General features: G+C 53.1%; 2 protein-coding genes across 10 annotated transcripts; one reads left to right on the top strand and one right to left on the bottom strand.

The window, feature by feature from the left end:
- Positions 1–432: 432 nt before the first annotated feature.
- On the top strand, positions 433–15,242 carry SYCE2 (synaptonemal complex central element protein 2). Of its 6 annotated transcripts, none has more exons than XM_023246033.2 (5): positions 433–577; positions 1,216–1,331; positions 11,890–12,064; positions 13,748–13,936; positions 15,067–15,242. In XM_023246033.2, the coding sequence occupies exons 1-5, from the start codon at positions 563–565 to the stop codon at positions 15,112–15,114; spliced, it is 543 nt and encodes a 180-aa protein (XP_023101801.1). In that variant the 5' UTR covers positions 433–562; the 3' UTR covers positions 15,115–15,242. The 6 variants fall into 6 exon arrangements, with proteins under 6 accessions (XP_023101801.1, XP_023101800.1, XP_023101791.1 ...); XM_023246032.2 differs by having other exon boundaries at positions 11,854–12,064; XM_023246023.2 differs by lacking the exon at positions 433–577 and adding an exon at positions 613–921.
- GCDH (glutaryl-CoA dehydrogenase) lies at positions 14,404–20,647 on the bottom strand. Of its 4 annotated transcripts, none has more exons than XM_045046364.1 (12): positions 20,493–20,647; positions 20,277–20,406; positions 20,023–20,187; positions 19,714–19,857; positions 19,501–19,563; positions 19,085–19,255; positions 18,251–18,380; positions 17,953–18,169; positions 17,311–17,414; positions 16,925–17,050; positions 16,429–16,589; positions 14,404–14,977 (listed from the first exon to the last, which is right to left on the bottom strand). In XM_045046364.1, exons 2-12 carry the CDS (start codon positions 20,365–20,367, stop codon positions 14,904–14,906), a joined length of 1,446 nt encoding a protein of 481 aa, XP_044902299.1. In that variant the 5' UTR covers positions 20,368–20,406; positions 20,493–20,647; the 3' UTR covers positions 14,404–14,903. The 4 variants fall into 4 exon arrangements, with proteins under 4 accessions (XP_044902299.1, XP_003981969.1, XP_044902296.1 ...); XM_003981920.6 differs by having other exon boundaries at positions 20,152–20,187; XM_045046361.1 differs by lacking the exon at positions 14,404–14,977 and adding an exon at positions 15,263–15,435.
- Between the last annotated feature and the right edge of the window lie 1,674 nt (positions 20,648–22,321).

Genomic DNA, 22,321 nt, shown 5'->3' with positions numbered 1-22,321 from the left:
CCATCTTTGACGCCTCAAGTGTCCATTATTATTGTTATCACTACCATTGTTCGTAAGGGATATGGGTCCGAGTCTGTAAAGGCCAGACCCTACCAAACTTTTAAGAAGCTGACAGTTTTAGAGTGCCCAAGTAACTCTGACTCAAGGTGGCACTGCATAAACTTTTTCACTTAAGGCAATAGGTCACAATCAAAGAACAGCAACCGTGAGGCCTTTTTCTTGCAAAGATTTCACGGGACAGCGCGGGTGAAGTGAAACCTAAGCACTAACGCCGAGACAGCTCGATGCCCCCCCACCCACAGAGCGCCCAGGATCCTCCCTTCTGGGCACACGCACGCACAGAGACCGCCCCCTCCTCCAGGCGGCGCCCGCTGCGCGCGCAGCCCCTGGGACAGCCCAACGGCGGATTAACGGCCGACTCCGCCCCTCTGCGCGCGCAAGTTCCCAGAAAGAGGCGGAACCGGGCGCGCGTGATGCAGCACGTGCCCGGGGGGCGCGCGAGCCGGGGGGCGGGGCCGGCGCGTGCGCAGAGAGAGTGAAGGAGAAGGCGGGAAAAGACAGGATGGAGCGGCAGGGAGTACGCGGCGTTTGTTGCCTTCGCGTGGGCGGCGGGCGGACAGACTGGGAACGGCCGAGATCTCGGGCTTCCCTGGGGGACCAGAACCCGGCCGCTTGCCTCCTACCTTCGAGGCCACGCCTCGCCCGGCCGGGCCCCGATTTCTTGACCGACTGACCGGGCCCTGACTGACGGACGGGGGCTGTGTGACTGACACGGGCCGGAAGGACAGACTTCCACGCATGGCGCGTGGCGGGAGCAGGGTAGAGAAAGTCTCAGACACCCAGGCGCCGCACCCTTTTCTTTTCTACCTTTTCCCCTGCCTCTTCTCCTTCCTCGAAGGACTCGAGCCAGCACACACCCCAGTTAGGAGCCCGGGGCCCCCAGCGCCCCTCCCGGAGCCCCTGCCCTCACCCCAGCCCGCCCCGGTCTCCCCGCCTCCGTCCTCCGGCGCTCCGGGCGCAGGGCCGTCCCAGCGCACGTCCCCGACCTCGTGGTGCCCGTCCCAGCCCCGCGCGTCTCTCCTGGGGGGGGTCCCCGGCCTTGCGCAGCGGCACACGGAGGTGCCCGGGGTCGAAGGGACGGGAAAGGGGAGGGGGGGGTCTGGCCCCTTCTTGCCTTCCCTCCTCTGGCCTCTCAAGCGCTGGCTGTGCTCACAGGTGGACCTGCCCCACGTCGAGTGCAAGGACCCGGAGCCACAGCCGCTGGGGGACAGCAAGGAGCGGAAGCAGGACGAGGAGAGCCGCGAAGAGGAAGCCGGTCGGGGGCCAGCCAGGTGAGGAAGCCCCCCCCCCCCCGGCCCGACGGGGTCCACACCCTTCTCGTTCCCCCACCCACCCCGGTTCTTCCGCGAGCCCCTGCCTTTGGGTGTCTGCTTTGGGTGCCTTTGCCCCGCGGAGAGGTCGCGCACCTGCTACGTGTCCGGCATGGTGCAAAGCGCTGGGACACAGTCGGGAGCTGACACTTGAGTGGAGGAGACAGACTGGGGGGGGGGGGTTGGAGCGGCGGGAGCGGGAGGGGATAGGGAGAGAGTGCCGGTTCAGATCAGAGAATCGGGGAAGTCTTCGCGGAGGAGGTGACGAGTGAACCCTGAGGGTAGGCAGAACTGTGCGGGAGGAGCCCAAGAGGAAGCTGGTGAGAGAGACAGACTTTGGGACTTTGGGTGTTCGTTGCCCGTGAAAAGGTTTGAAATAGGGGGACACGAGGAGACGACAAGCCGGGCAAGGACTATTGTTAATAAAGCTTTATTGGCACATAGGCACGCTCGTCCGTGGCTGCTTCCGCCCAGTCGGGTTTTTGCAGCTGAGACCACAGGGCCCCCAAAGCTGAAAGGTTTACTACCCGGACCTTTGTAGAGGTTTGGAGTCCTCTGGGCGAAGGCATTAAAAGTCTCCCTCCGGCTGCCGTATCGTAGAGAACAGATCGGCGAGGGCAGGAGTGGAATCTGGGAGACCAGTGAGGAGGGAGTCGGGATCATCCAGGTGCCAGATGATTCCAACGTGGCCTGGGGTGGATCTGCTGAGGTGACGAGAAGTCGGATTCTGGATATATTTCAGAAGGTGGGGGGGCTCCTGGGTGGCTCAGTCGGCTGGGCGTCCGACTTCAGCTCAGGTCACGATCTCACAGTTCGTGGGTTCGAGCCCCGCGTCGGGCTCTGTGCTGGCCGCTCAGAGCCTGGAGCCTGTTTCAGATTCTGTGTCTCCCTCTCTCTCTGACCCTCCCCCGTTTATGCTCTATCTCTCTCTGTCTCAAAAATAAATAAACGTTAAAAAAAAAAAAAAAAAAGGAGGTGGGACGGACAGAAACAGCCAAGGGACTAGCTGCTGGAGCCAAAGAAAGAGCAGCATATCAGGGATGACCCAGACAGCTTTTCTCTCGCACACTTATTTATTCACTACGTAAGTTTCTTTATTGAGGGTCTTCTTTGGCCGGACGCTGATGCCGAGCATGCAGCAGTGAACAAATCGGAATTTCTGCCGTCCTGGAGCTTTCTTTCACTCAGCAATACGCACTTAAAGTTCCTCTGTGTCTTCTCATGGCTCGATAGCCCATTTCTTCCCCGTGCTGAATAACACTCCATGGTCTGGATGGACCACAGTTTGCGCATCCGCTCACCTGCTGAAGGACGTCTTGGTTGCGTCCACGTTTGGGCAATTCTGAACGAAGCTGCTGTAAACATTCATGTGCAGGTTTTTGAGTGGACCTGAGGTTTCACTTCCTTTTGGGTAAATACCAAGGAGCACAAGTGCTAGATGAGACGATAAGAGTATATTTAGTTTTGTCAGAAACTTCCAAACTCCTTCCAAAGTGGCTGTGCCAGCTTACATCCCCGTCATCAATGAGAGAGTGTTCCTGTGGCTTGGCATCCTCTCTAGCATTTGGTGTGGTCGGTGTTTTGGATTTTTCACCATTTTAATAAGTGTGAAGTAGTGTCTCCTTGTTGTGTTGACTTACAGTTTCCCGAGGAGATACGAAGTCAAACAGCTTCTCATTTGCATGTTTGTCATCCATATGTCTTTTCTGGTGAGGTGTCCAGATCTTTTGCTCATTCTTTAATCTGGTTGTTTATTTCCTTATTGGTTGGTTTGGGGTTTTTTTTGTTTTTTGTTTTTTTTTTGAGAGAGAGAGAGAGAAAGTGCAAGCAGGGGAGAGGCAGAGGGAGAGAGGGAATCACAAGCAGGCCACACGCTCCACGTGAGCCCAGCGTGGGGCTCGATCTCATGATCGTGAGATCATGACCTGAACCAAAATCAAGAGTCAGACACTCAACCGACTGAGCCACCCAGGCGCCCCTGTTTCCTTACTGTTTTGAAGAGTTCGTTGTATATTTTAGACCAGTCCTTTCTCAGGCATGTATTTCACAACGATTTTCTCCCAGTTTGTGGCTTGTCCTTTCATTGTTTGTTCACTGTGTCTTTTGCAGAGCAGAAGTTTTTCATTTTAATGAAGTCCAACTTACCAATTGTTTTCTGTTGATATTATATCTAAGAAGGTCCTCTCGATTCTTTCCTTTGATCTCTTCCGGAAGTTTTATAGTCTTGTGTTTGACATTCAGGTCTGTGATCTAGTTTTTGTGAAAGTGTGAGATCTATGTCTAGTTTTTTTTCCCCCCTACAGCTCTCCAGTTATTTCGACACCATTTGTTGTAAAGACTCCTTTCTCCATTGCATTTTCTTTGCCCTTTTGTCAAAGATCAGTTGACTGTATATGTGTGGGTCTACTTCTGGGCTCTCTACTCTGTTCTGTTGATCCATCGTCTGTTTGTTCGCCAATAGCACACTATCTGGATCACTGCAGCTTTATAGTAAGTTGAGGTCAAGTAGCATCAGTCCTCCGCCTTTGTTCTTCTACTTCAGTATTGTATTGGCTATTCTAGGTCTATTGCTGAGCTGATTTTCTAAAAGACAATAATAATAATAGAAATAATAATGTGATTTCAATTGGTGGCAAGTGCTGTGAAGAAGCAAAATAGGGTAAGGACCAACTAGAGTGATAGGGAGTTTGGAGTAGTCGGGGAAGTTCTCTAAGGAGGTCTCAGGAGAAGAAACAGCCGCGAGGCCTCGGGGGCCCATATATGCCAGGCCGAGGATGAAGTCTCTGAGGTAGGAATAAGCTTGGTGTGTTCACAAAACAATGATAAGCCCAGCATATCAGGCGTTGTGATTGGCAGCAGGGATCCCCTGAGTCCACCGGGCAGATGTGTTCATACCCTCCCGGTGCTTCCATCTGACCGAGAGGCAGATGCCGAACAAGCACTGACAAAGAAGAGATTGGGGTGCTGGGAAAACATTTCCCCCGGGGGCAGCCAGCCCTGAATAGGGAGCCAGAGACAGCGCCCTTGAAGAAGCAGCGCTGAATCCAAAGGTAAGGGAGAGTGGATGTTGGGTGGCCATGGGGGTCGGGAGGAGGAGCTTAGAAGAGTTCATGCAAAGCCCCTGTGCGGTTCAGGGAGCTGAAGGCAGGTCAGTGTGGCTGGGTGTGGGTGTGGGTGTGGGTGGGAGTGCAACAGGAACGCCGGAGAGCTTGGCAGACGCCAGGTCACAAGGCGTTGTGTCAGCTATGGACTTACTCTGAGGACTTTTTTGGTAATAACTTTATTGAGATATAATTCACGTGCTTTACAATTCACGAACTTACAATGTACAATTCAGTTGTTTTTAGTATATTCACAGAGCTGTGCGACCATCACCACAGTCAGCTATAACCTTTTCTTCGCCCCAAAAAGAAATCTTGCACCCCTTAACCATCATCCCCTAGTCTCTGCATCTTCCCCAGCCCCCTGGTAACCACTACTTTCTGTTTCTATGAATTTGCTTCTGCTGGACATTCCATATAAATGGAATCCTACACTTATGTGGTCCTTTGTGACTGGTTTCTATCACTGAGCACAGTGTCTTCAGGGTTTATCCATGTATCAGAACTTCATTTCTGTATGTGGCTGAATAATATTCTATATTATGGGATCCACCACATTTTATTTATCCATTCATTGGTTGATGGACATTTGAGTTGTTTCTGCTTTTTGGTCCTTGTGAGTAATGCTGCTGTGAAGATCCATGTACAAATTTTAGTGTGGACATATATTTTTTCATTTCTCTGGGATAGAGACCTAGGAGGGGAATTGCTGTGGCAGAGACGCACCATGTTCTGGTCCCTGTATTCCAAAGACACTGGCTGCGTTGTGGAGAATGGGTGGGAGGGGACGTGAGTGGACACGGGGAGACCTCCCCTGGAGGTGGCATCTAGCAGGGCAGATGGAGAGGAACTCTTGAGAGGGTGGCAGGATCATTTAATGAGGCACGAGGAAGGGGAAGAACCAAGGATGCCTCCCGGCTAGTGTGCTACAAAACAGTGAAAATGCCCGTGTGTCAGGCATTGTGATTGGCACCAGGGACCCTCCTGCTGTGGTGTGCTGGAGCCAGCGCCTCCCAGCTCCAAAGAGCTGGTTCTACACATCTCTTCCCAACATAGCGCTTAGTGACTTTCTGTTGGTAGCTTGAAATTGGCTATAGTGGGAGTCTGCACCATGGAAATTGGCAAGCATTACAGATCAGACCTTTTTTTCTCCCCCACAGAGAGCCACTTGCTAAGTGTTTACTAGCACACCGCTTTAGACTGGTTTCCAGCAGGTAGTGGTTTCGGTGGCAGAGGCCAGAACACGGGTTCCATTTTACCCTTGTTGAGCTTGAGGTGACTGGGGACATGCATGCGAACGCATCCAGAATACAGCTGGACTTGCTGACCTGGAGCTCAGGGCGGGACAAGGGACTACAGGTGGACTGTGGGTGTCACTGTTTCAGAGGCAGGGGCAGGGTGAGTGAGCTCACCTGGGGAAGGAGTGAGACAAGGCCAGGCTCAGGACAGGACTCTGAGGACTCTGGGTATAAAGCCAGCTTCTCCCCACCTCCCAGATTCCTCAGTTGTAAAGCAGGCTACAAGGTGGGGTGGTTTCTAGATGTGTATTATCAATTCAGGGCCAGAAAAAAAGAAGGAAATGACTGAAGTCATTTGCTTGATAACATCTTCCTGCAAATAGCATGTTTAGACCTGGATTTGAGTGACAGACACAGACAATAGCATATCAAAGACTTCATAAGTTCCACAGGAGCTTTGGGCCGAAAAAACAGATGGATTAGAACCGGTGCAAGGGCCAATTAATAGATCAGCAGCAGACACTCAGTGACATGATTAAAATGTGAACACATTTCGGGAGAGAAAAGCAGAATGTGAAGAATGGGTTCAGTAGCTTTGAGTCAAACCTTTCCCCTTCCTGGCTGTACTTCAGCAAAACCTCATTTTGCCCAAGCAGCGGAGATTCTGTTGTGTTCCTCCTTGAATGTTTGATTAGCTTGCCGCCCCTCCTGGGCCTGCCGCCTGCGGTGGTCAGAAGTGGCTGGCGGATTGTTTACTTGTATATCTGTTAGAGGCCACGGAGGGAGGGCCCCGCCAGCAGGCGGCTCTGGCTCAGACGCCTGCCAATCACAGCTTTACCTGGAGCGAACAGATGGTCTCTTTACTTAGACCCATTTCCTCACCGTTCCCGGGCCCCCTGCCAGCGCGGGCCCTACTCGGGAACTGTGTCCTAATCCTCGCAACTGAATTTGGGACTCCTTAGGAGGACAGATCGTAAAAGATGAGCGTGGTAAAGTGTTCACAGCCCCCACCCCGAGTCTCCCCCACTCGACCCCTCTGCGGGCCATGCACACCCAGCCTGCTTTGTTGGACCTACTTCCATTCTCTGGCATCCATCCAGAGTTGGGCAGCAGAAGCAGGCCTGGGAATGGGGGAAGCCAATGAAGAGGACACTGTGCATTTTGTTTATTAAAGTTAATTGGTGAACGCAGGCCCAGGGAAGCCTATGATTCATTAGCATCCCGATTAATATGCAGCTGCTGAGTATTAAGAAAAATGAAATGGAAAGAAGGAAATCCCCAAAGGAGAGGTTGGAAAAAATCAGGAAGCTCTCTGCAGACATCTGATGCAGGCCTTTGTCCCACCACGAAATTTGAATGAGATGAATTCAAGTGATTTTTCACCATTTGCATAGCTGCCATGAAGCCCGCTCCAGCCCCATCCCTCGAGCCTGAGAAAGGAGCGACTTTGAACTGTCAGCAGCTCCAGCAGCTTGTGAGCAATTACATAAAAAGAAGCACCTGTTTTTATCGTTGATTTTAATTTCAGGATCCTTACACTGTCGGGACAAGGCAACTATGGGTACAAGGAAGTTTGTGAGCAGGAATGTTACACCTGGCTCTGGAAGAAGTTCCTTCCTTTAAGCATTCATTGAATATCTGTGCCGCCTTGGAGATGTGCAGAATGCAGTCCCCATCCTGACCGTGCACAGTGTGCTGGAAGGATTGAATGTGTATAAACCATGGGAGTGTTGTGATCAGTAAGTGGAGGTGCTGTGGGTGCAGTAGCAGGAACTCCGAATGGTGAAGTTGTATGAAGGGAAAGTCATTTCAGGCAAAAGCTGATGGGTTTGGTGAAGTTGTTGAAGGTTCCAAATTGCTCAGAGTGGAGGGTAGAAAGGGAAGGTGGCAGCTAGGGCGCTCCCTGGAAGGCCCTGTGTGCCGTGCTAGGGAATGTACTTGGTCCCGTGGCAGGTGGGAACTCTCATAAGCTGTCAGGCAGGAGTAGGACATCAAATTGCAGTTCAGAAGGTCCCCAGGGACCGGGTGAGACATGCTAGGTGAATTGCACATGATGGAGACGAAATGATAGATTTGGGAGAGATTAAGGAGTTGGAAAGGAGGGCTTTCTCACAGGATGTGGAGGATCAGAGAGAAGCTGGACTCTAGACTCACTGCTGAGTTTCTGGCATGGGAACTAGGTGGCTCTTGGTGTCATAGGAGGATGTTGATATCAGCGTGCAAATTCGAAGGAGTTTCAGATGCTTCTGGGACAGCTAAGTAGAGAAGGTCTGGAGGTAGTCAGATATGTGGTTGGGAGCTCAGGAGACAGACATGGACCAAGAATAAGCTTGAAGGTTGTGGTAGCTTGAAGATGGATGGTAATGAAAGCCCTTGCTGGCCATTCATTTATTCCATGCCCCTTTACTACTGCTATCATGAAGCGTAGGTGAGTGACACGTAGCCCAGTCCTCCCAGAGACTATGGGGGAGAGGCTAAGGCGCAGTCGGTGACACGGTAGGTGCTGTGTGCACGTAACTCAGCCAGAAGAGAGTTTCTAGAAGAGGCAGGATGTAGGTAGGGAAAAGGACTGCCAGGGCATTCCAGCTACAAGGGTGCCTTTGGGGAATGACAGGTTGTGCATTGTGAGGTGGTGGGTTAGCAGGAAAGGCCAACAGGGAGGAGGTTTGAGGGTTCTGGCTTCAGAGCAAGGATGTGAACGATGGTGGAAAGGGAAGAGAGCAGGGCCAGCAACAGAGCCTGGGGATGCCACGTAATGGGAATGGCAGGGAAGGGTGGAGCCAGAAGGTCAAGGGACTTACGGTCTGAGGTATCTTCCAGGTGCCACTGGGGACCTTGGCAGGAGACTCTTCATTTGAGAACTGGGGCAGGAACAAGTGGGCTGAGAAGAGAGTGAGAGGTGAGAAATGTGCTCAGAAAGTGTCAGCAGCTCTTTCTAGAAGAGCTACGTGGCTGTGAAGGGGAGGGAAGAGGAAGGTGGCTGGCCGAGGGATAGCTGGTGTTTGAGGGGAGGGGTATGGGTATGTGTGTTGTTTTAATACGTAAAACTGGAGATGCCATGCCGTGGAAAGGGCCAGCCCAGAAGAGAGATCAAAGGTACAAGAAGAGGGCAAGGTGCAAAGGGGATTGGGATCAGGAGCCTGGCAGAGGCATGGAGCCCTTCACTGACTGCCAAGCTGGGAGTTTGGAAAGAGGAAGGGTAGTTGTGGATGCATTTATGGGGGGTGCAGTGGAGGGAGTTATTGGCCTGCGCTGTTTCTGTGTCTGCTCAGCCTGAGGGGAAGCAAGTGTGGGATCAGGGACAGGAGAATTATGAAAGTTTGGAATGACTTGAGAGGAATGAGAAGGAGGAGACCAGAGCACAGACAGGATTCCCAGTCCTAAGGACTCCCAGAGGCTCGAGAGCAAGACTCTGCAGGAACCCTGTTCACGGGATCATGATTTCGTCCAGTGTCATTCAAGTTCCTGAGTTGGAGAAAAAATACAGCACTTGGTTACGAGAGTCAGGGTGGAGTTTTGGTGTGGGTGTGACACAGGGTTGAAGGGAGAGCAACTGAGGCCCCCAGCTGGAGACTGAAGTAATAGAGCCCCTGGTTTAGGCTGAACAGGAGGGCAGTCAGTGCTTGAGGTCTCAGGGAAATCACACGCCAGGTTTTCTTGAGCCTGTGTCCCCAACTTCATTACCATCATGCAAAGCATGCCTGTCTTTTTAGGAGCCATCCATTTTGTGTTTTTCACATGCATCCAAATGTTACAAAAGTCTGAATGTTAAAATACCAGTGTGGGGGTGCCTCACAGACTCAGGGTTGTGAGTTTGAGCCCCATGTTGGGTGTAGAGATTACTTAAGAATAAAATCTTAAGGGGCACCTTAAGTCAGTCAGTTAAGCATCTGACTTCGACACAGGTCATGATCTCATGGTTTGTGCGCTCGAGCCCTGCTTCTCTCTCTCTCTGCCCCTCGTGGGATTCTCTCTCTCTCTCTCTGCCCCTCACTCACTTGAGTCCTTTCCTCTCCCCCCAAAAAAATAATAAATTTTCTAAAAATCTTAAAAAATAAGAAAAAAGTGACAGTGTCCAAGGTCTGAATTAACCTTCTTCTGCCTCATTTCCCTGAAGGAAAGGAGTAATCGCAAGCTAAGGGGGTCATAAACTCCTTTGGTAAACCTTTGTCCTACAGTAAAATGACTTTTTGTGAGAATGCCCAGGAAGCCTTTAGTTGCTCTGTTGTTTTCTAGTTGACATAAGTCTTCGCTAGAGATCATCTGCCTCAGGGACACACTTTCCCATCTTGATAAATGCACTGGCCACTCGTGTCCTGCCTTGGAGGCTGGTGAACTTGCATGTTTTGTACAAAGCCAGAGGAGGAAAGAACAGATCAGATGGAAGGTGTCCTTAATTCATTCGGCAAACAATGGAAGATTTACTATGTGGTGAGTGCGGGGAATTCAGAGATAAATAGGACGCAGCCCTCTGGCGGGGGGGGGGGGGGGGCGGGGAGGAAGGGATGTGAGCTGTGACAAGCACATGCAGTGATAGAGACAGGCACAGGGTCCTGGATACCTTCTCAAAGGAGCATTGGCCTGGGCTAGGCCTCACAGGTCAAGTCAGAGAGTCAGCACAAGCCAATGAGGCAAGAAATGATCTGGCAAAAGGAATACTCAAGGGCCAGGACACAACTGAAGTCTTGGGCCTGGGAACTTTCATGCAGATGAGAGCTCTGGACACCCAGGCTCTTGTGCTTAGGGATTTTACTGTGCTTGTATCCTGAGCCAAATGAAGAGCTTAGCCAGTCAGGAAACCACCAAGAAAAAATAGTTTTATGGGGGAAGCATCCAAAACTCAAGATGTAATTTTCTAAGGAATCGGTGCCTGGCTTGTGGTCTTGGCTGACCTTATGGTTGCTCGTCACCTGGTGTGTTTAGGAACCGCTCTCTTGGCACCTCTGAGTCTCGGCCATTAAGACCTGGGAGGACCTCAGAGGGTGAAGAAACTGAGGACCCCAGGGGCAGCAGGATGTGGGCTGCGAGTCAGGCCACCTGGGTGCCACACCCAGCTCTGCCACACACTGGCAGAGAAAGTGACATAACCACGCTGAGCCTGTGTCCTCAGCTATGAGGTAGGTAAAGATGATGAGTGGACCAACCCCAAAGCATGGTCAAGAGGATGCAGCACAGGCGTTGAGCTTAGCACAGTGCCTGACAGATGGAAGGTGCTTACAGATCAGATAAACCAGAGATGAAGGACAAAAAGAAAAGGGGCCCAGAAACAATGATGCAAGTCCCCCTAATCCTGTTTAAAGAAGAGAGAGATTTGGGGCGCCTGGGTGGCTCAGTCGGCTAAGCATCCAACTTTAGCTTGGGTCATGATCTCACCGCTCATGAGTTTGAGCCCCATGTTGGGCTCTGTGCTGACAGCTCAGGGCCTGGAGCCTGCTTCGGATTCTGTGTCTCCTTCTCTTTCTACCCCTTCCCCACTCCTACTCTGTCTCTCAAAAATAAATAAATGTTACAAAATTAAAAAAAAAAAAAAACTCTTGCAGGTCTTGAGAAAGCAATCTATATGCACTCTCCTTTAAAAAAAATTTTTTAAATGTTTATTTTGAGAGAACACACACAAGAGCAGGGGAGGGGCAGGGAGAGAGAGAATCTCAAAGCAAGCTTCGCGGTATCCGCGCAGAGCCCAACATGGGGCTTGATCTCTCGAACCATGAGATCATGACCTGAGCCGAAATCAAGAGTCAGAAACTCAACTGAATAAGCCACCCAGGCACCCAATATATGCAGAATCCTTCTAGATTTTTACAGTCTCTGCCCCGATCTATAGTTGTTTATATACTATAAATAGTTTAACTGATGCTTATTTCAAAGCAGCAAGTGGTGTAATGAAATAACTGTGGGTTTTGGACTCAGGCAAATCCCCCTGTTCTGGAACCTTAGGTGGATTTTGTTTGCACCTCTGGGTCTGTTTCCTCAATTATAAAATGAAGATACTGCCCTGCCTCTCAGAGCAGCGTGTGAATGAAATAAACAAGCGTCGCCCGCAGGAGACACACAACACTGGTTCCCCTCCCACCGCAGAGCTAATTCAGATCAGCAGCACTCTCAGGAGAGCTTGGCGTTGACCTCAGTTTCCTGTACTTTCAGAAGTCAGGTTTCTAGCCCCTCTATCGCCACCTCCAGTGCCAACCGCCAGCTGATGATGCTAGAAGGGAAGTCAGGACCCTACTTTTCCTCTCTGGACTCGAGCATCGACATCCTGAAGAAGAGGGCCCAGGACCTGATTGAAAACATCAACGAGAGCAGGCAGAAGGACCATGCACTCATGACCAACTTCAGGGACAGCCTCAAGATCAAGGTGACAGATTCTCCCACACACTGCAAAGCCCCGGTCTGCAGGGAGAGGGAGTCCTATGTAAAGGGTGAAAGGGGAGGGAATGAGCCGCTGCTGCTAAGCGAACTGCATATAGCACCACATGACAGGGCCAGGATGAGGAATGAAGGTCCCTCTTGCACCCACAGCCCAGCCAGCCCTCTTATTTCATGCCAGTGCTAATGGCCAGGGGAGTAGGGACTGAGACAGAGCCTTCATTGTCACACCCATTTGTCCTCCAAAAGTTGAATGGTTTGTGGGGTGTCTGACTGGCTCAGTCAGTATAGCCTGCAACTTTTTTTTTTCAATGTTTGTTTCTTTTTTTTTTGAGAGAGAGAGAGACAGAGTGTGAGCAGGGGAGGGGCAGAGAGAGAGAGGGAGACATAGAATCCAAAGCAGGCTCCAGGCTCTGAGCCGTCAGCACAGAGCCCGACGTGGAGCTCGAACCCAAAAGCTGTGAGATCATGACCTGAGCTGAAGTCAGACGCTCAACTGACTGAGCCACCCAGGCGCCCCTATAGCCCGCAAGTCTTGATCTTGAGGTTTTAAGTTCAAGCCCCACATGGGGTGTAGAGACTAGCTAAAATTCTGGGGCACCTGGGTGGCTCAGTTGGTTATAAGTGTCTGACTTTGGCTCAGGTCATGATCTCACTGTTCGTGGGTTTGAGTCCTGCATTGCACTCTGCTGTCAGCGCAGAGTGAATTCTGTCTCCCTCTCTCTCCACCCCTCCTGCATGCATTCTCTCTCCCTCTCGCTCAAAAATAAAAATAAACATTAAAAAAAATTTCTATGATCCCACTACCCAGAGGCTACTTTGTCACATTTTCTTTTTGAGAGACAGAGACAGGGTATAGGTGGGGGGGGGGGGAGGGGGTGGGCAGAGAGTGAGAGGGAGACACAGAATCCGAAGCAGGCTCCAGGCTCTGAGTTGTCAGCACAGAGTCCGATGTGGGGCTCAAACCCATGAACTGTGAGATCATGACCTGAGTGGAAGTCGGACGCCTAACTGATTGAGCCACTCAGGCACCCCTGTTACATATTTTCTAACTTGTTTGAGTCTGTTCAATATATACATACATACATATATCTGGGTGACTCAGTCAGTTGAGCATCTGACTCTTGATTTTGGCTCAGGTCATGATCTCACTGTGGAATCGAACCCTGCATCAGGCTCAACAGCACGGAGCCTGCTTGGGATTCTCTCTCTCCCTTCCTCCCTCTCTCTCTCTCTGCCTCTCCCCTGCTGTGCTTTTTCTCTCTCAAAATAAATTAACATTAAAAAAATTCAAAATATAGGCAATTTCACCTCCAGTCACTGGAATTTTTTTACCATTTTTATAAGGTATATTGCAGAAATCTTAGCCATTTGAAACAAATGTCTTGTGGGGCGCCTGGGTGGCGCAGTCGGTTAAGCGTCCGACTTCAGCCAGGTCACGATCTCGCGGTCCGTGAGTTCGAGCCCCGCGTCGGGCTCTGGGCTGATGGCTCAGAGCCTGGAGCCTGTTTCCGACTCTGTGTCTCCCTCTCTCTCTGCCCCTCCCCCGTTCATGCTCTGTCTCTCTCTGTCCCAAAAATAAATAAACGTTGAAAAAAACAAACAAAAAAAAACAAATGTCTTGTGATGTCCCTTCCTTGATTTTCTAAACATATGCCTTATTCTTTAAAAGGTTTCAGACCTGACAGAGAAGCTAGAAGAGCGGATGTATCAGATTTACAATCACCACAACAAGATCATTCAGGAAAAGCTCCAAGAGTTCACCCAGAAAATGGCAAAGATCAGCCATTTGGAGACAGAGCTCAAACAAGTGTGCCACACCGTGGAGACAGTGTACAAAGATCTGTGCATCCAGCCTGAGGTACGAGCTATAAACTCCTGCATGGGGCCACCTCCTGAGGAAGGAGAGTTGTGGAGGCTAAGACGAAAGCAAATGTCAACACAAACCAAGTCTGTCAGCACCGTGCCCAGCCCTATACCCCACAGGGGCCACTGTCACTGCAAAAATCCTTCAGATGCTCTTGCCATCTCACTGGTGGCCCCAGGTTCCCCTCTGCGGTGGTGTGTCTGAGCTGAGAAGCTGGACCGCTGTTATTTCCCACCACTGTGTGGTCAGCTGTGTGGTGACAGAAAGGACAAAGGCCTCTCTGTCTACAGCCCTCAGCCCTGGTCAGCACCTAACCAGGGTTATTACAGCAGAGCCCAAGACTCAAGACACAGGCCAGACCACTTGAGGGGGGAGATCCCCACCACACGGCCCCACATTTTTCCTGTGACCGAAACGACTTCTTGGGTGCTTACGATTAAACATGGCCCAACACTGTGGGGTCAGACGTGCAGACTCTTTATTATTCTCTCTTTCGCTTTCTTTCTGCTCCAACCTCCAGCATAAGGCACTTACCCCCAGGATGGGAGGGTCAGAGGGCACACAGTGAACTCTTGCTGTGGCGGGGGGGGGGGGGGGGGCGCGGGGAGGCGGGATTTGCTCAGTCAGACGCCAGATCAGTGTCACAGAGAATGCTTCCATGTCACTCTCCTTCCCTCTCCCTGCTCCCCTGTCAAGAGAAGCTTCTGTTCCAAGATAAGTGGAATCCATTCCCATCCACGGTTAAAAGTGGGTTGAGAAACTTGGTACAGAGAGTCCCATCTTCTTTTTAAGGAACACATTTGAATGACTTCAAAGGGAAAATTTTGATAATTAAGAATCAGTGTCTCTCACTTCCCACTATAAAAATTGGCTCCATCTGCCATCTCCCTGAGTGAGCTCAGAGCGTAGCATTTCCCTGGGAAGGAGCCGGAGGCCATCTGGGCTCCCGGGTGAAGTGTGCTCACTTGCTGGCCGTGAACGCTTGGATCCCCGTGATTGCCCTTCCAAGGATCAGAGCATGAATGTCGTGAGTGCCTGGACAAGACAAATACGGAGTTGGTTTGGAATCTGAACAGCCCATGACTTCCCTTTAAAGTCAATCTTCATGTCTCTCCTCCCCCTAGGCTATTACTGCGGAAGAAGAACAAACCCACAGAGATGGTGAGAGCTGACAGCTTCTGGGAGAGTCCCCTCTTAGGCTCAGAGGCCACCATTCAGGCCATGCTGAGAAAATTGTTTTTCACAGTTCTGTAAGGCATCTTGGCAAAAAAATGAAATAAAATAAAATAATCCAAAAGTCCTTGTGCCAGACCCAAAACTTCAGCACGCCCAGCTCTGGCCATGGGCCCAGCTTTGACACTCCCTACGCTTGGCAAATTCACCCCCTCCCCTGCACAGGTGGTTAAATGTTTGATTTTCAACCCATTCATGCTCCTTTCCCAGGGGCTGAGATTGCCGCAGAGCTCCGTGGGGATAGGTCAGGCCCTTCTTACCTACAGATGGCATGGGAAAGCAAGTATCAGACAGATTGCTCGTCCCAGCTGATCTCCCCTGTCCTAAAGCCACTATCCCCATGTCCCACATCCTCTGCTCTTAACTCTGGGTAACATTTTACAGCCCTCAGTGCTCTTCTATGCTTTTCCTCAGCTTAAAGGGGTGGAAGGCAGGGATTACTGCCTCCTCCTTCTGGAGCAAAATAAGTGTGTTTATTTCCTAAAGTGTATATCTGACCCGGTCCCTCCCCTGCCTAAAACACCCTGAAGGCCCTCCTCTGCTCGTCCTCAGGGTCATTCCCACACCTCAACCCTCCCTCTTGCTTTTTCTGGAATGTCCCATCCAGAATAGCACACAGAAGCTATTTCAAAAAAAAGAAAGAATAAGAAAAAGCTATTTCACTGCCTCTGCCCAGGGAGCTATACCTCTCTTAAGGCCTAACATGCTCCCACTTTCTTCCCAAGATAAGCACCCGCCTCTTACAACTCCCCCTTTTTCTGCCTGGCTCATACTAGACTGTACTTTTTTTAATGATTTTTTTTCCATGTCCATCTTCCCCAGGGGTTCTGGGCCCAGTGTTAGTCACAACCGGTTCCCAGGTGCAGACACCACAGCCTGATCGTGATTTATCTTTTTTTTTTTTTCTCAACATAAAAGGGAGTGGTGATTCCTGTGTGTAGCTGCATTCTTGCTCCCTGGCATCCACCAGCTCACTCTAGGCATCGTGCCCCACTCTGGGGATGCCCAAGGAGGTTGGAAGCAGTCTGGGGAGCACCCCTCCTCCCGAGCACCATGGGGGAAAGGGCTCAGAGCATTTCACTTCCACAGTCCCAGTGTGAGCTACCCCTACTAAGAATACAGAGTGGGACTTGTCCCAGGTCACACTGCTAGTGATGACAACTGGGAGCAGGGCTCAGGCCTGCTGTCCCCACCCCCCTTCTCTAGACAGTGAGGCCGCTTTAACACTCCTCCCCACAGAGCCCCAGCCCTACCTTCATAGGTGTTCACAGACTCCAGGTTCATGACATGCCGGATCACGTGATACTCATCAGAAATCCCATTCCCCCCTAGCATGTCTCGGGCCTGGCGGGCGATATCCAGGGCCTTCCCACAGTTATTCCTCTTCAGCAGGGAGACCATTTCCGGAGTGGCCCTGGGAGTGGCACAGACATGGAACAAGTAAGGGGTCACAAAAACCTGACCCCAGGCATCCCTAAGCCCTGGGCAACCCCCCCACCCCGCCCCGGGCAAAGCCAGGGGAAAAGATTCCCCAAGTCACAGACACAGCAGCAGACACTGAGCTCCCAGTTAGGGATAAGCGGGCAGTCTTGTCCCATCAAGGCCAAGAGGGCAAGAAGAGATAGGTCCCCAGGAGCCACGAGGCAGGAAGGACATTTCTCCCCAGGGCCAGCCACCACCATGTCCAGGAGGGGCACGGCGTCCCTTCCTTGCTGCCTCCACCCTGCTTCCCCGATATGCGGCCCCTACTTGTCTTGGTCCTTCAAGCGGCCAAGCTGCAGGCAGGCGTGAAGGCCCAGCGTGATCTCAGTGAGCATGTCTGCCAGCTTCTTCTGAATCAGCTGGTTCCTGGCCAATGGGGCTCCAAACTGGATCCTAGGCGGGCAAGTTTAGGGAAGTATGAGCAAGTTCACGCCCCAGTCTAGGAAGCCTTCCCAGGCTGCCTCGGCCCTCGCTAAGTTCACCCTGGCCCTGTCATTGAGTCAGCCCCTCACTGCTCAAAAGGACTTCCCAGGCTGTTATACCGAGTGAGAAACTTACGTCCAGTGGGCGGGGAATGGGGAGTCACCAGTCAGGTAAGGGATGGAGCCCCTGCCCCCCCACCCCCAAGAGCCCTCCTGGCAACCCCCACAAACCTATCCAGGGTGTACTGCCGGGCTGTGTGCAAACAGAATTCGGCAGCTCCGAGCACGCCCCAGGTGATGCCAAACCGGGCATTGTTTAGGCAGCCAAAGGGCCCCTGTAGGGTTGAGAGAGGGGCCTCAGCCCCACCGGGAGCTGAAAGGCCCTGTGCAGAACTAACTCTCAAGTAGGGGGAAGCCCCCTCTCCAGACACGCAGTCGGTATAAACAGAGGGACTCAGGGCAGCCATTTGAATCCCACACGGTCCTGGCACCAGAGCTCATGCACAGCAAGTCTTGCTCGGCGCCTGCTCACCCTTGGTTTGCACGCAGTTTTATCCAGCCCAGGATCTGGGTTGGATGCTCGGGTCTAGGAGGTGACATAAGGAGACAAAAAGATGCACACGCATCAAAGGGTTAAACTGGTTCCGGACTGTATGTGTCCAGGGCAGAGCCGGTATGAGCAAGATGGTCACCAAAGGGGCAATTTCCACACATCGGAGAGCCAAGCAGAACCTCTCAGAATCACTAGTGCGTGGGCTCCGCAAGCACAGGGACTGTGTCTGTTCCCCAGCTGGGTCCCCGGCCTGGGGCCTGCCCAAGAAAGCTGAGCCAGCAGGTGACCTGATACCAGTTCCCAAGGTGGCCATTGCTCACCGACAGACCAGATACGTCAGGCAGCACATTCTCCTCCGGCACCTCCACACCGTCCATGACGATCATGCCTGTGGACGACGCCCGCAGGGAGAACTTGCCCTCAATCTTGGGGGCTGAGAGGCCCCGCATCCCCTTCTCCAGCAGGAAGCCCCGAATGCGGCCATCTTCACATCGAGCCCACACTACAAACAGGTCGGCCACAGGTGAATTGGTGATCCTGGGGGAGGGACAGGCAGTGAGGATCTGGCCACCTCCCCCCTGCCCCTGCCCACCTGCCTGAGACACCCAGACCCCTCACCAGGTCTTGGTCCCGTTGAGGGTGTAGCTCTTGTTAGATGGGTTGTGACGGGCTCTGGTCTCCATGCTGCCAGGGTCACTCCCATGGTTGGGCTCTGTGAGCCCGAAGCAGCCCAGGAGCTCCCCCTTGGCTGCAGGCACAAGACAGGGTCACAAGTCTGCCTGTCCCCCACTCATCCCCTCAACTGAAAAGTGTCAGCCTCTCGATCAAGCCAGGCCAAAGGCAGACCCAACCCTGCTCTGGTGGCACTCCCAGGGGGTGTGGGGACAGCCTCAGCCCCCCAGGCCACAGTAACAATGCCACGATGGGGAGAGGCCGCCACAGGAGTCAGGAAGGAGTCAGATAATCTGTCTTAAAGTCAGTGAAAAGGAGTTAAGCAGGAGGAGGAAGGACGGAGAAGAGTGGTCCCAGCAGGGGTACAGATATGCCAAGGCCCAGTAGTACATTCCAGGGATCCCAAGAAGCCGAGTCTGGCTGAGGAGAAGCAGTCAAGAGAGTGGCCAAAGGTGAGTTGGAATGGTCAGCAGAGGCCTACTCATGTGCGGCCTCGTGGACTCAGAAAGTTAAGACTTTAAACTCTGGGCTGGGGATGGGGGAGCAAATTAGGAGGGAGACGATGGTGGTGAGAGAGCGGCAGAGTCGAGAGAGACCTAGGAGGGGACAGTCCGGATCAGACGGAGCAGCGGGGCCCCGGGGTCTGCAGGGAACCTCGGTGGCCGCTGGGGCTATCTTGGAAGTAGGGGCAGAAGGCAGGCTCTGGGGACGGTCCCATTCCTAAGTTCCAGACCACTGGGATGGTCTGGTTTCCGGCAGGCTCCACAGGCAGCTGCTCACCCAGCCGGGGCAGGTACTTCTGCTGCTGGGCCTTGCTGCCATAGGCGTAGATGGGGTGCATGACGAGGGAAGACTGGACGCTCATTGCTGACCTATAGCCGCTATCCACCCGCTCCAGCTCTCGGGCCAGGAGCCCATAGGCCACAGAAGAGACTCCAGCACAGCCATACCCTGAGGGGAGGGGAGGGAAGACAGGGCAATGGGAGACAAAGCCCAGTGTGATTCCTGGGGTCCAAGAGACAGAGCTACATAAGCTGGCCCTAGCTTGAGGGTTTATCCATTTTCCCTCGCAGCCACTGTCGGAAGGAGGCATAACAGCCTCGCTTTGCAGATTGGGAAACTCAGGATCAGGGATAGGAAGGGGCTTTCCAGGACACAGCGGGGGCGGCGGCGTGTGGAGATAAATCTGTCCCTACCTTTGATGGTGGGGCCCAGCACACCAAGCTCCCCCATCTCTGAGATGATCTCCCGGTGAAAAACTGCAAAGACACGGATGCCCACATTCAGGCCCAGCCCCAGCCCACTGGAGCCCCCATCCCAGCGGCACAGGAGTCCAGGGGCCCAGCTAGAGCAGGCAGAGCAGGTGCGCACGGTAGGGAGTACCCACCCACCCCCGCCTGCCTGGGCACCTTCGTTGCGATTGGCCAGCAGGATTCGGGGCATGAGGCGCTCCTGGCAGTAGGTGCGGAAGGTGTCCCTGATGAGGATCTCATCCGCGGTCAGCTGCTCCTCCAGCAGCAGCGGGTCCCTCCAGTCAAATTCGGGACGTGAGGCTGGGACAGGGAGCAGAGAGTGGGGCCGGGCTTGACTCAGCCCAGCCCACCACCGCACCCTCCTCTCCTGGAATCCTCAGCCCCACTCCTCCACCCCCATCTGGCTCCTGGTGGATGTGGGTTGCAGAGAAGACTGACAAGATGGCATTTCTCCGGGAAACTCACTGCCTCTGGCCCTGGCCACGCCCTGCCTCCCCGCCCCGGCAGTCGTCGATTCTGGGACAGAACCCACCCGGGGCAGACAGACAGCTGGACAAAGGGCCGAAGACGCCCGGCGCAAGGAGGGGTCCTTACACTTGGCCGCTCGGTTCTGTGTCTTCCCGCCCTTTTCTGCAAACACAGGACGGGAAAGTCACCCCGGGAATGTTCCCGAGCCTCCAGCTCCACCCTCCCCGCCCTGCCCCCGACCCCGCACTGACCAGTTTGCGTCGCCGCCGAGCCCCACCCGCGCAGGAGGCTCAGGCCTGGTCCACGGCTCAGCAGCCGCCCGGAAACGCCTCTCAGGGCCATTTGAGCAGCGGACGGGCAAGCGGAGCAACCACGGCCAACCTGGAGGAGCAGGGGCGTCAGAGCGGCGTGGCTCCCACCGGCAGGCCTGGCCCCTGGCACCAATCGCCCCTCTCGCCGGTGCCTACCTGAGGCCTCCGCGCTCACCGTACGGGCCACAGTACAACAGGCAAAAGCTTCTGACCTCTGGAGGGGGTGGGAGGGGCGGATGCCGAATGGGGCCTCTCATTGGTGTGTGCTCGGACTCGGCTCCTCCACAGCTCTGCCTTTTAAAAGGGCCACAGTAGCCTTGCCGGTGGAGCCAGGAGCGCCCAGGCCAAGCTTTATTAGCTGCTTTAAGAAGCAGAACAGGGAGGGGGCGGAAGGTGAGTGCTGGGAGCCAATTGGCCAGCTAGATTCCTGTTCTGATTGGCCCTAGGAGGGGGCTCGGCCTACACCTGATTGGTCAGTTGCAGGGGGCGTGTGCGGAGGGATTCTGGCGCTTAAGTGAGGCAACTGAGGCACGAGAAAAAAAGAGTCCTGGAACCCAGACCTCGATGTCTCCTCTAATGGGTGCTGTGGGGGTGTGGGGTGGGCTCCAGTGGGCGATCTCAGTCCAACCTGCCAGTCTGTTCCAGGAAGTATGGGTAGCCACGTGTGACTGCGTGCGTGACTTAGAGTGATTCCATGCGCTGTGCTTCAAACGTCTACGTGTGTGATTGTGGCTCTGCATCTGTATGTGGGTGCGTGTGCGACGTTGTGGGGCGGTTGACTGTGGGGCGGTTGTGTGCCACTGTAACTGAGGCTGTGGCTGCGTGCCTGAATGTCTGTGCAGTTGTAAGCTGGTGTGACGGTGTTCTGTGTGATCGTGTGTCTGTATGTGTGATTCTACGTTGTGATGGTTTTCTCTCTAGGTGTGTCTATTATTTATGTGACAACACGGCTGGATATTTGTGTGTGTGTCTGTGTGGTTGTGTACCTACATGTGTCAGTGTGATTTGGCCTATGTGCACTTGTGTGTGATTGTGAGTGTGATACGAGTGTCCGCCTGAGTGAATGGCTAGGCTCACCCAGGTCACTTTTACGAGCATTTGTGCGATGTACATTTGAATCTGGGTGCACTGTGCTTAACCATCTCTGTATCTAAGAGGCACGTATCTACCATGACATGGCCTTTTCCCAGGTGGGGAAAGTAAAGCCCAGAAAGCAGAATGATCTTACTCAAGGTTACAGTGGGCCAAGTGCAGAGCAGGGACCAGCCCTGGGATCCAGGCCTCCTGGTTCCCAGGACAGGCCCCTCCCTGCCCACCCAGGAACACATCTCCCCACATAGACATTCTGGGTAATTGTATGTGTGTATTGTGCTCTACGTCATGTATCGGCTCTAAATGACTTATGAGATTGCGTCCGATCACCGGCCTGCATGTCCCCAAGTGCCTGGGGCCTGGGTGTCCCTGGACCCTCCCACTTTCTGGGCCCTTCTTGCCTTTACTTTTATTTTTTTTTAACATTTATTTATTTTTGAGACAGAGAGAGACAGAGCATGAACGGGGGAGGGTCAGAGAGAGAGGGAGACACAGAATCCGAAACAGGCTCCAGGCTCTGAGCCGTCAGCACAGAGCCCGACGCGGGGCTTGAACTCACGGACCACGAGATCATGACCTGAGCTGAAGTCGGACGCTTAACCGACTGAGCCACCCAGGCGCCCCTTGCCTTTAATATCCAACTAAAACAGTTTGAACCCTCCCCTTCATGGTGGAAGGTTCTCTCATTCTTCTAGTCACCTTCCTCCTCCTGCAGCCAGTGGCCTCTCTCCTTCCCCAGAGCTCCCTGCCCTGGAGCTGGTGTGAGTGTTGGAGTTCTCTGATGCTCCGTGGTGGCTCCGTGGTGTCAGAGGGTGACGTCAGTATACACAGCAGGAAACCCAAACTGAGGTTCAGGCCTTGCCACCTTGGGAAGTCCATCGTTCCTCTTGGCC

The sequence above is a fragment of the Felis catus genome, chromosome A2 (genome assembly GCF_018350175.1).
Source record: "Felis catus isolate Fca126 chromosome A2, F.catus_Fca126_mat1.0, whole genome shotgun sequence".
Lineage (NCBI taxonomy): Eukaryota > Metazoa > Chordata > Mammalia > Carnivora > Felidae > Felis > Felis catus.
This window is presented reverse-complemented; position numbering and strand designations above follow the sequence as displayed.